The 15,431-nt window shown below is 45.3% G+C and overlaps 1 protein-coding gene across 1 annotated transcript in view; it reads left to right on the top strand.

Moving 5' to 3' along the window:
* Positions 1–9,000, top strand: part of PAPPA (pappalysin 1) — a 179,910-nt gene extending 170,910 nt beyond the window's left edge. The window contains exon 22 of the mRNA XM_071766589.1: positions 3,224–9,000. Coding sequence (XP_071622690.1) covers positions 3,224–3,331 — 108 coding nt within the window. The 3' untranslated portion in view covers positions 3,332–9,000. The remainder of the gene's footprint in view (positions 1–3,223) is intronic.
* The last annotated feature ends 6,431 nt before the right edge of the window (positions 9,001–15,431 follow it).

The raw sequence follows: 15,431 nt of genomic DNA, 5'->3' as shown, positions 1-15,431 counted from the left end.
TCATTCAGAAAAGGTTCAGGATTTATTATTTCTAGCATATCAGCAGCTTATACATGGATCAGTATTCCCAAGGGCTATCACTGAGCCCAGGGCAAAGGACAGTCCTTCTTCTAAGGAGTTTCATGGTGTCTCTGAGCTGGAAACTTGTGACTGTTTCAGTAGATGTGATGTGTGTGTTTGATTCAGGTACCTGTGGAAATCAGGTCCTTGGGGAACTCAAATGTGTACTTGTTGGAGTTATTGTTTGAAGCAGACACACAGTATTACTGTTAAGGAGAATTTTGTCTTGTCTCATATGACTGTGGATGTGCTTGTTACCCTTAGAAATTTCTGCCTTTTCACATAATAGAAAACTGATCTCTGGAGCTTACTGCCATAAAACAAAACAATTCATTTATCTGGACAATAGAGCTGTAAAAATCAAATTGCATAAAAAAAAGAGAAACCTCTGCAGGGGATATGAAGTGAATAAGGCTGATCTGATCAGGGAGAAACCCTCTTCCGCTCAGGCTCCCCACTGCTGGGACTGCTGCTGAGCCATGGAACTGTCTGCTCTTGGGGCCAGAGCTTTTGCTCTTCTGCCCATGACCTCCAGGAGACTGAAGGGTTTGTAGAGGACAACCCACAGCAAGGTGTTTCTATTCTACTGGCTCCTTCTCCCCAGAAACTGTCTGCACTGTAGTAGTGATCTGGTCTCTCGTGGGCACCTTTCATTCAGGTTCCTCCAGCACTGAGCACTCCTAAGTGACACCTAAGAAAGCAAAGGGGAAAACAAGGGACTCACAAGGAGAAATGGGAGAGGGAATGAAGAAAATAGGTCACTCTAAGGAGCATCACATTCGTGCCAGTTTGGGTTTCTAAGGCCATGAATTCAACACAGAGTAGGCATGGGGAATGTGAGCTGGGATTCTGAAGGCACAGCTGTGCCAGACTTTCACTCTTGGCTCTGATGTACCACAAGTGAAATGATGGGATCTCCATGCTTGCAACACTTTTCACTGTCCCTCTCATTCATGGCCAGCATCAAAGTCCAGTAGGATGTCACAGATAATGTCAGCAACTTTACCAAAATGCCCACATTAGGTGTGTGTTCTCTGTTCAATGCAAGGTGTGTGTCCACCTTCTCTGTGAGCCTCCTCTTTGAATGCAGGGCCACTGAATCACCTTTGTTAGACTCTTACAGACACAGTGAATTCAGGGAGAGGTAAAATCTTGATCAAGGTGAATGAAAGAATCAGGTTGCCAGGTCTCACCTCTGAGCAGTAGCTTCATTGTGCAACAGGGAGGAAATTAAAATTATTGCCAAATCCAGCTTGAACTGAATGATTCAGAATTAAAAAATAAAATAGGGGAAAACTCCAGACATATTTAAAAGGGTTTTTTGGACCATATTTTGAGTGAAATCAGTTTTTATTTCAAGACATAACTTTTGATTGGAAGTAGACTTTTTTATTTTTATGTCTTGGAGGAAAAGGTCAAACATGAACTGCAGCAGTGAATCTAAATCCAAAGATTTCCTTCTACACTGAGCAAAAAAAGTCAATCTTGTTCATGTATCTTTTCTTTCCAGTATACTTTCCAGTATTTTAATTGTCATTAAACAATCCCTCCTCAGCCACCTCCCTAAGCCCCATTGTTTGCAGACACCTCTGCTTTCCTATCTAATAATATTCATAACACACTGATGTGAGACAGTCCTGCTCTGACTGGCTTCTGTTGGACTAAATGACCCTTAAACTCCTATTGTTTTCTACAGTTTATAAACTTATTTAGTTTCCAATCCATTTGCTTTCAACTTTTTTGACCATTTCTTCCCTTTGCAACCTTCACATTTGCACATTTGTAGATTCAGCTTATTCACTGATAGTTTATTGAGTTCCTACATCAGCAAAGCTGTGACTTAATGAAGAGTCATCATCCTATTCTACCTGGAGGCTCAGATTTTCCGGGAACAAATTAAAAAGCAAGACAAGGAGGCTTTCTAAACCCTGATTTGGTGTTGAGCATTGGTTATTTAGGGTATCTGTCAGCATCTGCCTTAGGCTCCCCAGTTGCAAAATGCAGATCCACATTCTCGTGTGTGTCAGAGGAAAGAAATGCTAGAGCTGGACGTGTAGGGACACGTATAAAGTTCTAGGTGGAAATGACAGCTCTGTGTTCATGAACAGTGCCTGGGCCACATTCCTAGATGTGCTGCTGATGATACATATGGAACAGGCAGACCAAGACTTCATAGCCTGGAGAAAAGTGTTTATGGAAGAAAGAGCAAACATGTGGCAGCAAAGCCAAGGGGAGCAGACAGAACACGCACGTGCAGCCCTTGGAAGGAGCAGAAAGGAGGGGAATGAGGTCATTTGCCCAGTCTGTGCAGATGGGGGAAATTCTTAGGAATTCACTTCAGGGCAAACAAGATGCTGTTCTTTATGTAAATACTGTGATGTAATAGGCCAAAATCAACTTCCACTAGCCAGGCACTGCAGGCTATTGTTTCAGCTGCTTCCTACGCTTCACCAGAGAGATCATGGGCAGACAACAGATCATGCTGGTAGCAGTCTCTTATTTAAATGCCTGTGCTGTTCCTCAATGCACATTAGCTGTATTTCTTGACCTTAAACACAAGAGGTGTCTCTCTCTGCTGGACTACAGCTTCCCTGGTCTCCTAGGTAGGGTTTGGGTCGGTTCCTGCCCTGAGGAACTGAAACCATTCATAATGAAGTGCACAGATGGACTTAGGCACAGCAGCAGCACCCAAGCCATAGGGCCCTGCTGCAAAGTGGTACCCTAGAGAAGGAGATGGTGGCCCAGGAGTAGGGTTCACCAAAACCCTCAAGCTGGGGGTGGATAGGAGTGCTATGGGAAGACTGGAGTTGGGACCTGCTGGACCCAGTCCTTTTTGGTGATTGTTTGTCTTGTGAGATGAGGGGGTTTTAGTTTTGCTGTAATTTAGTGACTGTAGCCTTTGGGCTTCTCAGAAGAGTGTGGGCCTTTCAGTGTAACGTGATCCAAGTGGTAAGCATCCCAAAAAAACCTGAGACTCAACTGGGAAGTACAATGTCTCCCCAGCCAGCTATGTTCATGTGCTGTAAAAAAACCTAACATAGCTGAAGAATGCAGCTGATCCCTGAAGATATCATTCAAGAGGTCTTGTTTGTTCTCCAGGGTGCTGTGTACAGGTGTGTACTCTCCTTCATGTGTTTGTGATTTTGCTTTCTTTTTTCCCCAGGTTACTCCCTTCCCTATGTCCTGTGACCTCCAAGGAGAATGCGCTTGCCGGGACCCCAATGCCCAAGAGCACAATCAGAAAGATCTCCACGGCTTCAGTCTTGGGTAATGCCAAGCAACACGGAATGGAGGACCACACTGCTCAAGGCAGGCTAGGAGAGACACCACATCCCTTTTGGTATCGTTTTTAACATTTAGCTGCTCAACTGGATGGCAATTCTGCACCAGGGACCCTTAGAATTCAACCAGTCTGCCTTTAATTTTTGTCCAAGAAGAACTCAAAGTAGGGGGTTATGAATTAACTGTATCTTAAATAGTGATGACAAGAATCAAACAAGCACGAGTCAAGTCAAGAAGACTTTCATGTATCAAAACAGCATGTTATGCCCACCTAATTTGACCAGTTCATATCTAGATTCAAGGTGAGAAACAAGCTATTTATGTACACATATTTATAGAAATAAGTAGAGAAAGAGAGACAGAGCGAGAGATTCTGATCAACACAAAAACACTTTCCCCTCTCCAGCACTCACAACTCAGAGCATTCACAGAAGAGGCTGTGTTCTTGGAGGACTCCAAGATGAGCCTTTTCTGATGTTGAATGCCAAGGTACCGCATGCTCGGGGCACTGAGATTGGGATGGGATCTCCACGGGGCTGTGCCTCTTGGCAAGTGACTTGCCAGATGCCCAGCCAGCTTGAGAAGTGGGATGCATCTGCTCCTCACAGGAACGCTAATTCCAGCCATGGAGCTCAGCAGACTGCAGTGGCCTTTCTGTACAGCTCCTCCTTCTCCCCCTTGCCCTCAAAAAGCCAACAAAAAGCCCCCTTGTAGCCTGCTGGGATGTTTCTGTGTGGAGGTGGACAGGTGGTCCCATGGTGGAGTCGGGGGTGGGGGGGTTGTGGGGGAGTCTAAGGATTGGCATTGAGGAATGTGGATGATTGCTTCTGAGGAGCAGAGAGGGTAACTTACCCCACACTTGTCATTTGAGCATGTCTGCTGCTGCTACTCCTGCTGCTATGTCCCATACAACTCATTTCCTTACTGTGTCAGGACAGGGTGAAAACAATCCCATGCAACCAAACAGTCTGCCTTAAAGCTTACCTACAGCCTGCCTTTCAAACCCTCTGGTATCTTCCTCAATACTGGGGCAAGAAAACAGGACACCAGCTAGCCAAAAGAATCTGCTTTCTGGCACCCAGCCAGGTGGTTCTCTAGACCTCCTCCATCTGCCTCTTATGGTGGTATATATCTAATAAATGCTTCAGGCTCCTGTTTTCTCTGGAGCAGGGAAGAAGAGGAGGAAGGACATGATATGGCAAAAGGACCGCAGGAGACAGTGTTAGAATTTTGGACGTATTTGTCAGTATTAAGCTGCTGGGCTCGGGGGTTGGGCACCCTTAATAGACCAGGAGCTTAGCTGCTTGTAATCTTCCAGGAGGAAGGCCATTAGCTGCAGCAGACCTCATACTGCCTTGTTGTATAGCTCTATCCTCCTGTTTCATTCCAGGGGGGCACCAGACCCTTAGGGACTCATTTCATCATAGGGTTCATCACATTAAGTCACTGAGGTGCCCAGTGCATCTAGTGCTGCTGCTACAACCCACCCCATGTAAATCCCCCCGTGGCTTGTGCTTCTCTCCTGCTGCTTCAGGCTCCTTCTAGGAAGAACACACATCCAAAAGAGCATCCTTCCAAGTGTTGAGTCTGACTGTTCCTGGGGACTCTCCTGACTTGTACAATCTACTGGGTAAAAACAGGTTGGAAAGATTTTTTTCCAGCTCTTGCTTGATTGAGCATTTAGGCACTGGAGCAAGGCAGAAGGGAAATGAGAGGTCATTAACTCATGGAGAAGGATGTATAAAAATGGGTAGGAGATCTAGAAATGGAAAGCTGAGAGTTGCAGGTGCAAGGAGCCAGGCTTTTATCATCCACTGTTGGAGTTTTTTCTGTTGGAATACACCAGAGATGAATCTCAGGAACTAGAACTGAAGGGCCTGGAGAAGTGATTGCCATAAGAAGGTGAGGAGCTCTCTGTTGTGGAGCTTCTTGTTATTCCAGAGAAGGTCTGGCCAAGGGAGATATGCAGATGGTGTGGCCTTACCATGCTGTGCGGGGGACCACAGGGAAGGGAGGTGCAGTGGGATCAGGGCTCCTTCTGTGGAGTTGGGCTGAACATCAACCAGCGTAGAAAACATTGGCAAAAACTTGGCCTGGGCAAAACTTTCATGAAACTTTTGTGAAAAGGTCGGTTCCTTCCTTGTGCTGGCAGTTTGTGCATCTGCCATCTAGCCCATCACAACCTCAAAAGCCTTTCAGACTGCCAACATATGTCCTCAGTGACTCCGGCATCTTAGCATTACTCCTCCTGCTCCACCCCATCAGGGTTTCACCCGAGTAGGGAGCCAGAGGTCAGGTCTTGTATGGACTCTTATGGCAGCTCAGTTTGCAAAAATCCTCTTCTCAATTATGCAGCTCACAAGGAGGTTTTCCATCTATTCTTCCCACCTGGGACATTGCCCAGGAGAGGCAGGTCTGTGTTAAGCATTTTTGCCACTTGCCACTGTGTTGACTCCCAGGAGCTCAGAGCTTGCTGAGGTGCTTCTTGTGGCCAGGGCCAGCCTCTACTTTCTGAGCTGGAGTCTTTCTCAGCTCAAGGGAGACAGCAGCCTCTTGCCAGCACAGCCTCACACCTCCACACCTCAGCTTCACCCCTGCAGTCCAGGGATGGATGACCCAACTCCCTCTCCCATGGGCAGGCTTTCCATGCTGCTATTTGATTTTTCTTTCCAACTGCTGCATTGGAACATTTCACCTTCTTCAACAGAGCTGATAGAGCCAGGACCAGAAAGTAGTTCTGCTCTGAGTCATGGTTTTTTTTTTTTGGTTTTTTTTTTCCATTAGGAAAAGATTACTTTTGGGCAAAGCCTTGTCCTCTGTAGAGTGCAGAGAGGGGAGCTGTGGGGCATGAACACCTACCTAGCTCCTATCCTGTGCCTTCCATCCTGTGGCAAGGCCACCTGTGTGGTCCTGCAGCATCCACCACTGTAAAGGCCTTGAATGCCCAGTGGAGTCCCTAGGAAAGACCCTCCATAACTGATAGGTCATTGGGTGGGAGGTGAGAAGGACATGATCCACCATCTCCACACACCAAATCAGTGGTGTAGGACAACATCAAAGCTTAGGGGGACAGGTGAGGGTGCCTGTGCTGAGGAAATTTAGCTGCTCAAGAAGTCTAAGTCACATCAGTGCCAAGATCTTCTCTCTCACAGGTAGTAAGCCAAGGCTGCTCCCTACCAGGGGCCACCAGCAATCCATGGGTGGTGTCCAGGGCCAGTGGGAGAAGAAAACTGGAGCAGAGAGTGGTGAATGGTGCCTGGTGGGGTGGGAAACTCCTATCAGCTGCTACCCCCCTCCCTCCCCACCCTCTCGCAGATGGGCTGAGCTGGTGTCCTCCTGCTTTTCTTGCATTTTCCGCTGCCCCCTCCCCAGGCTGAGAAAGGAGGATGGCACCAGAGGACTCTTGAAGTCGGGTTCCAGCTACCTCCCTTCTGGTTTCGGTTTCACTTGGTTGTAACTGTCGGTTTGTTCTAGGTTTTACCTGTGTTTAAGAAAAAAAAAAAAAGGAGAAAAAAAAAAAAAAAAAAAAAAAAAGAGAGAGAGTGAGAAAAGGAAAACCCAGTAGTCAAGTAAAAATAAAAGTTTCTTGCTGCAACTGATTTCAGTGGGGAAAAAAATAACGTGTGGCTTTACAGAGAGAAAGAAAGCAAAATAAAAATATAAAAACCACACAAAAAATGAGAAAAGAAAAACCCAAGTAATCCATATCCAAGAAGAGAAAATCCTCTTTTTGTGTGTTTGAGAGGAAAACACTGATTCTGCCAGCTGAGTAGAGAGCTAGATACTTAAATGTAGAATTCCCTAGAAGTACCGTGAGGTTTTATAACATTGTCTGGTTTGGTTTTCCTTGTGCTTTGTGATAAGTCCAGGAACTAAAGCTAAGGCATTTTTCCCCAGTATATTGTTGTTTGTGGGGGGAGGGGGAGCAAATTTTATTATTTTTCTTTTTTTTCTTTTTTTTTTTTTTTCCAGATTATTTTTTTAATTGTGTATTTGTGCTTATTTTTTACATTATCCAACTGTACATATGCATTTAACCTGTATTTCACTGTGCTCTAATTACTGCACTCAGAAGCACTGCACAGTCTGAATCCCGAAGAGCTGCGAGAGCCTGAGAGTGAGGTGGGGCATAAGGACAAAGCTGCTACGAGCAGACAGGTGATTCCCAAGACTGGGAAGAAGGGTGTCAACCACCCCCCTTCCCACACTCCAGCCCATTCAAGGCCAAACTAGAAAACAGGAGGGGATGGGATTGAGTAAGCAGAGGCTGGGATGCTCAGAGGGTTTTCAGAGCTGGCAGTTTGTCCTTTGGACTTTTTTTGGATGTTGTGGAAAATCCCAAACTTTTGGCAGTATCCTTTCCTCCCCTGCTCAATCCCTGGATGTCCCAGAGCAAGTTCACAGACTTGTTCATTTCACTGGGAGAGGCCCATACACCCAGCTCAGATACACTCTTGACATCTTCATGGATATGGGCCCTGTTTTGGTCTCAGTGGTGCAACTGAGGTGGTTTCATTTGCGTCTCTTCCACATCATCCATCCTTCAGGCAAAGCCATCTTGCTGCCAGAGATGCAGAAGCATCCATGCCTCCAGGTGTGCACTGGAGCCCTGGGGACAATCCCCTTCCAACGGAGGGCCTGACTTAGGTCCAGGTGTCCCAAGATGTATTTCCTTGGAGTTATGGTCCATTCAGGCAACAGTGGTTTGGTGTTGGGCTGTTCCAGCCACCTGGAGAACTGGTGTTCAAATCCCCTCTTGTTGTTTTAGCAGGAGCAAAATGGGGTGTAACATTTTGCTTATTAGTTTGGCAAACTGAGTTTTTCCCTTTTCACCTTAATCTACGTATCCAGGAGGCATTCTGAATAATAATCACTTCCTCTGAGGCCAGGAACAAGAGCTTGGGTTGGCTTCAGGTGACAGATGAGGAGTCTTGGTGCTACTTGGTGTGGTGGTGGTAGTCCTGTTAGGTCGAGATATGGAGCTAATGAGTCCAAGTTGTCTTTGGTTCCCATTCTGGTTTGGTCTTTTGGGTTTTTTCATTCATTTGGAGAGGCCACAATTCAGCCACCAGTTTCCATCTTCTGAGTGCAAAGAACCAGGGCTTTAACGAAACATTTCACCAGCAATTTAGGAGGGAATTGGAACCATTGTGGAGTTTGCATTGTATGGCCTCTGTAATTACTTCCCTGTCTGCAGATGAGAGGCTGAATTTTGCTCCCATCAAGTCAACAGGGGGTTTTGTTGTTGTTGTTGACTTCACCAGGAGCAGGATTGAGCCGTGCTATATATATAAATATATATATAAATATATATATGATATATATATAATATTATATGGGTAATATTATATATATATATCAGTGTAATATTTACAAATAAAACTGTGATCTCGTCTAGAGAAAAATGTATTCATATTACCAACTGCTCTTCCATATTTATGTATCATATTGTATCTTTTATTATTGTTATAATTATTATTATTATTATTATGGTTATTATTATTATTATGGAATCTTTCTTGGCACCTTTTGGAAGCCATGTCAACCAATACTCCAATGAAGTGCTGAGGATCTATTTTCACAAGAATTCTACTGGTCTACTGTATAAAAGAGAAAAGACAAAAAAAAAAAAAAAAAAAAAAAAAGAAATAAGCAAAATACAGTTCAACCCTTAATTCTGTACCTCACGCCTGTACGTTTGCTGCTCCGATTTTGGGTTTTATTTTGCGTTCGTTTGTTTTTAACGGATCTAATTTAAGTCTCCAAGCAATATATAAAGATGTAAATAGTAAAGCTTATTTATTAAGATTGTCATCTTTTTTAATTTATATTTACACAATTGTTCATCTAATTTATTTTTTTTTTCAATACCGTTTTTAACAGTTGTCCTTTTTTTTGGTTCATGAGGTTTTTTAAATCATTTTTCACGGAATTTCTTTATACAGGTTTTTCTCTTTCTTTTAATAAACAACAGCTTCCTCTGGTCTTTCAAAAAACAGGTCATGTTTCACTCAAAAAAAGACAGTTATGTCAGATTCATCAGAAATATTTTGCCATTGTTGATTCCTATACCTTAAAGTTCTATATTATATAAATATATAATACCTTGTATGCTTAAATATTTAACTGTGTGATTTTGTATATATCTTCATACACATGCTCACACACATATGAGGGTTAATGTCCCCAGATGCTGGGAGAACAAAGAATCAGAAACACAAACAATATAAGCTTGTATTAAAGAGTTCTGAACTGGACCACTTGCTCTTGCCATGTCTCATTTGCTTTTGGTTGAGTCGGCCCCGAGCATCACCAGGTGGTACCTGGGAGGGGACCACGGCTGCTCCATATCCAGTGCTGCTGAAGTTTTAGGTGGGAATTATGAAAATCTTGGTGTTTTGGCAGAGCCCTGATGGGAGAGGGGGCTGCACTGGGTGGAGGAAGGCAGAGCTGACCAGAGCCAGGTGTCAGCCCTGGAGCCCATTTCACTTCCAGGTTTGGTTCTGCCACAGCAGTTCAGGTGACTTGGGACACACTGGTGCCCAGTGTAGGTGTTGGTGTGACAGACACTTCAACATTTAAAGGGTGGGTGCATCTTTGACAATTTAAAAGCTACAGTAGTATTCCTGGAGAGATCCTAAAGCTTCTCCCACCAGCATGCTGGGTGATGATATCTCAATATTTCATGTATTTTGAGTCCCTTTCCTGAAGGTGTTGAAAAGCTGTGTAGATGTGGTACTGAGGGACATCATTTAATAGTGACCTCAACAGTAGTGGGTTAATATTTGGACTCGATGATCTTACCTTAAAAGTCTTTTGTTTTGATGATTCTGTGATTCTGATTTTAAAAAGACTTTTTTAAAAATTTTATTCTTTTTAAAGGTGCCCATGGTCTTTGCTCACCTCCTTCAGCTGCAGAACATAGTCATTTAGAAAATTAATCCCAATGGAATTTGCCTTGAATCAGGGGTATTACATAGAGGGGAAGGAAGGCTGAAAGCTCTGTACAGCCACGGAGCTGTGCTTTGACTGTTGGAGGTTTCCCTTTGCTATGCTCAGCACTGGGCTTCAGTGCCAGCCAACTTCATTTGCCATCCTGATGTCACTACAGGATTAGCTGGAACCACCTTGGATCCTTTTAAAGTTGTGCCACTACTACTATAGTGCATAAATGGTCTGTGGATTGAGTGATAAATAAGTCCACACCACACAATCTGTGGGATGTCTGGAGACAATAGACTGAAGGATGACAATAAATTATTCTTTTTTTTGTTTTTCTCACACGGGTAGAAGTGAGTCAATAAAAGAAATGGTTTGCATTTTTAACTGCCAAAATCCACTGTGTTGTATTGAACAGGGAGAGAGAGGCAGAGCAGGACCAAGAGCACATCATGCTTTCTGTACCATCTCTGTCTACAGTCCATGCATTATGAATGGGGTCGTGGGCACATCTCAGACAGCCCCAGCAACAGAACATGCTGTGAGTAAAAAGGCCCATAAACAATGTATTAAATGGTTTGTGCCTATAGCAATATACAAATCAATTAGCTGGGTGTTGAACTATCAATGAAACATTAATAAGGACCCTAAGATGGGAGTAACCTCCGTGGCAGTGCTCAGCGAGCAGCTCGCTCCTGCTGGGCTGGGCCCTCCCCCTCTGCTCCTCTCACCTTTGCACCATCAATTGGGCAAAATACCAGTGTCCCCTTTCTGTGTCTGCACAGAAATCAATTGCTAAAGAGAGGAAGAGGAAAAAAAGAAAAAAACCCCAAAACAATGGAGCAAGTCTGAAGCCACTGCCCTGCCAGATGGCAACAGGGCTCATGACCACCAGCAACTGTTGAACCTGGCTGAAACCCAGCAAGGAAAGCAGCTTTACCCTTTCCAACCCATCCAGCAATGTTGGTCACCTTGTGTGGTGACCAGCCCAGGGAGTCTCAGGACTCACTCAAAGTCACCCAGACTGGGCCACCAGCCTCTCTGTGACTGCAAGGCCCCACGTGCTGAAGTGACTGCAAGACACTTGTGACACCAGATGTGGTTCATGTTGGCTGCATTAAATCAAAAAGAGCTGACTGCATTAATTATGTATGAAAGCTGGGGAAGTTGCTCCAAATTCATATGGCAAAGTCCTCTCCCAGCTGAAAGCCACAGCTTCCAAAACAAGTATGGCATTGGTAATTGTGGTAACAGGAAAATGAAGCTGTTAGCAACTTTGAACAATTTAGACAGAAAGACAGAGACTTAAAAAAAAAAAACAACAAAAAAACCCAAAACACTACAAACAACTTCCATGGGAAAACTGGATTATAAAGGAAACTACTTGCAAGTATAAAAGAAACCTTCTTTCCATCTAAGCAAGGTCATCTGAAGATCAAAGGATCATTCAGGTGTGTACACTGGCAGATGTTTGCCTGTGTGCTCACTTGCACACAACCAACCCAATAAACATTTTGTGGTCCATTATCCTTTCCTGGGTTTTGCCATTCCACTTAGTTTTCCAGTTTCTAAGATGCACACTTGGGAGGTAAAGAAAAGTGAGCAGTTCAAAGGCCAGAATTCTCCCTTTTTGCTCCTCATTAACTGCCACAACACTACATTGCCCCCAGATTTTCCCTCTGCTCTGAATTGGAATAATCACTGCCTCCATCATTCAAGTCAACAACAGGGCTAAGTTCTCTGATAAAAATGCAGCCAAAGGGCCAAGGTCTTAAATTTTTATATTTTTTTTTTTTTAAGTACAAGTGAGGCAATACTGTGTCAAAATAGTTTTAAAGGTCTTGAGAATCTTTTGGCTGACTTCTCTCAGGCCTGGGGAGGATTGTTAGTGGTTAAAAAAAGCTTTCACAAACTTATTATTTCTTTTTGCAGATAAAATGCTGTTCACAACTCTTTGATCGTTTTACTTATGAAAAATTAACAGCTAGTCCAAACAGGAACATGGGCACTTCTAGCCACCCTTTGTCCTGCTGCATTCCCTTCCAGTTAACCCATCTATAAATCACTCCCCAACCCATACAGGTTTTTAAAGACAAGGCCCTTACCAATGCTCACTGCTGCTTCCCTTTATCATCATTCAGCCCACAGGGACAAGGATTTATTCTTCAGGCTCATCGGCATTTTTCATAAAAGAGATGAAATATGGGGATGGTTTTGGCTGAACTTCAAAGCCCAACTCTGTCTTTGGGCGCTCACCTCGTAGCACAAACGTGCTCAAAATGAGCAGGTTCTTTTCAACACATCACCCTAATCACATGGTCTTTCCCAAGCCCAGTTGCCACTGGGTTTCCATGAGGTGTGAATGTTCCATGCCACAGCAGCTGCTTAACAGACTTGGAAAGACGGGAGGGTGGGCAGGAGCAGTGAAGGGAATCCTTTTTATTGCCCACTTGATTAATACTGCAATGCTCATATTTTCCACCCAAGCATTTAAAGCTTCCAGACCCCTGCAGCACCATATGAAATGCCAAAGCTGAAGCATTTAACCTGTTCCTCAAAGCCTTTGCAGTTCCTTGAGTCTGAGAGGTACTTTGAGCTCTCTGGGCACAGCCCTGCCAGTCCTAGCCCTGTGAACATCACTTGCAGGGACAGAACTGCCCAGGGCATGTCCCCTGCCCCCATGGTGGGACTGTGCACCATGGTCCATCCTGGCTCAATGTCATGGCCATCAGCACTTAGGTAGACAGGCAGGCCAAGTGTGCTTAGACTAGGAACCAACAATAATAATAACAACAACCTAGAAAACCTTCCCAGCAGCACACAAATTGTTTATTGCAGCACACAAATTGTTTCACCCTGGTGATGCTCAGCTTCTGGAGAGCTGGTTCTGACTCTGGTCCAGCAGGTACAATGTGCAGTTTATATCCTTCCAAAGTGTGAGCTGTCAGGCCACCAAGACAGCTGTCACATCACAAGGCATTGTCATGACTAAGCATTAATCTTATTTCAAGACATTGTCCACCCCAGGCACCCCTTCCCACGCCGGGGAGGCCCCGGGCTTCCCACTCTGCAAAGCCTCTGGCACTCCCTTGGCTCCTTCCCCAGTCTCAGCAGAGCCTCATCCATCCAAGCAAAAAAAATAAAAAATAAAAAAAACCCCAAATAAATCAATTAATTAATTAAAAAAAAAAAAAAGCAAAGAGCAGAAACCAACCAACCAAATAAAGGAGCAAATGCAGTACTTCATGCCAGAGGCTTGTGCCGTGGGAAAGAAGCTGTCCCAAAGCAGAGTGTCACCAGCAGCACAGCAACCCAAACAATCAGCCCCTCTGTGACAAGGGTGGGGAACAATGGCCATGGGGACAATGGGGATTCTTCAGGGCTGCTCTGCTCCCTGAAGGGGGCAGCCCCAGGAGGGTACCTGTGGCACCTCTGAGCTGCCAAGAAAGTGGCAGATCTGGTGTGCCCTTGAGAAGGGTATGTGCCCCCTCGGATGCTCAAGGGCTGCTAAAAGTGGCAGCAAATAGGTTTGTTAAAAGGAAGAGTGTGAACACACCTATAGTGAAGAGTGAGCAGCCCCTGCAGAGAACTCACCTCCTGGTGCTGAGCTGGAGTTTCTGGAGTGCTGGGTGGTTCTGGAGGGTGAGAGCAGGACCTGCAGACACCCATGGCTGCTCTGTCAATGGTGCTACCACACATGCACTCACTGCTAAGGCACATGGAGGAGGTTGTACCTTTTGATGTGAACTCACCCTCGAGATGGTGACACCACGCAGGAGCCGTGGATGCCAAGTGACACTTCCCTGCTCATGCCAGCAGGCAAATATTTCAGCTTTTCAAATGGATGTGGCTAGTTTATCGATTGAACCTGGATGATGGCATCTTCTTGTCCCTCTCTGTGCTCACTTTTTCACGATTCATCCACTTCTTGGTATTTTCTTCTGCTCAGGACAGTGTTGGCCTCTGCTGTGCCACAGCCCAGCAGGTAGCACAGCAAGCTCAGGGTACAGGGTGGCAAGAAGAACCCACTCCTGGGGTGACAGCAAATTGTTTTGGAGCAAGGATCCCTTTGCCCAAGGGGAGCCAGAGGAATGGTAGGGGGGGGAGGATGTGTGTGTGCACTTCAGGGCACGCATCCTGCTGCCAGTGTTGCTGGGCTGTGACTACAACTGTTTATCTTGAAAGCTGGAGGGTAACATTCTCCAAAGTTTCCAGAAAATACAGACCCTTCTTTTCAGCTGCACGCTGGCAGATGTGTAACCTCGACAAATTCCTTGGTTTTGTTTGGCTTGGGTACATGGTGCCAGGTAGCATCATTGGCCAGAGGCTCTTCTGGCTTTGATCTGGGAGCTAGGTGTGCTTCTCGACAGGTTAATAGCTGTCAAACTCCACAGCCTTCCTGACTGGGAGTCTAGACTCTTCCACCTGCTGTGTACACATGAACACAGACTTCCACACAGCTTGCTCTGTACACGTACCAGGGTACAGCAGCCAACCTCACCGTGGATGCAAAGAAAAACTCTTCAGCAGCCTTCCAAGGTAAGCAGCAGAAGTGAAGCCCCTGGCCTTCAGCAGCCACAGCTGCAGCCTGGAGCCCAGGGGACTGACTGCCAGCTTGTCCCTCTGCTGCTTCTGGTTTGTTCCCAGAAGTCAGGGCTACCAGAGCTGAAGATCTCCTTGCCATCAGTGTTTTCAGCAAAATGGCCTCATGCTGCAAGCTTTGTCCCTTTCCCTGGAAAAATGTGGAGGAACTCATTGAATGGAGAAGACCATGCTGAAGGGCACCTAGCCAGCTGCCTTGTATTTTGGGTGCCATCTGATATTCCTGATGCCTAGCACCAGATTCATGATAGGCAGGAGTCCCATGAGTGGCATTAACCCCATCGCATCTCCAGCTGCCTCCAGCCCCACCAGAGTCTGGGGTTACAGCAAACATGAACCATGTTCATCAGGTTGGTCAACCCCAGCTCTGGCCTGCAGTGAAACAGCAGTGCTGCTCCCCCCTGCAGCAGACAAGCTCGGAGCTTTTACAAGAAATGAATCATCTCTGAACAAAAAAACAAAAATAAAAATAACGAAACCCAAACAAAACCTAACACCAAGTCTGGAAAATGCAGGGAGAGGCACGGCTGCTGGCCAGAGACTTGAGG

The sequence above is a fragment of the Heliangelus exortis genome, chromosome 22, assembly GCF_036169615.1.
Source record: "Heliangelus exortis chromosome 22, bHelExo1.hap1, whole genome shotgun sequence".
Taxonomy (NCBI): domain Eukaryota; kingdom Metazoa; phylum Chordata; class Aves; order Apodiformes; family Trochilidae; genus Heliangelus; species Heliangelus exortis.
This window is presented reverse-complemented; position numbering and strand designations above follow the sequence as displayed.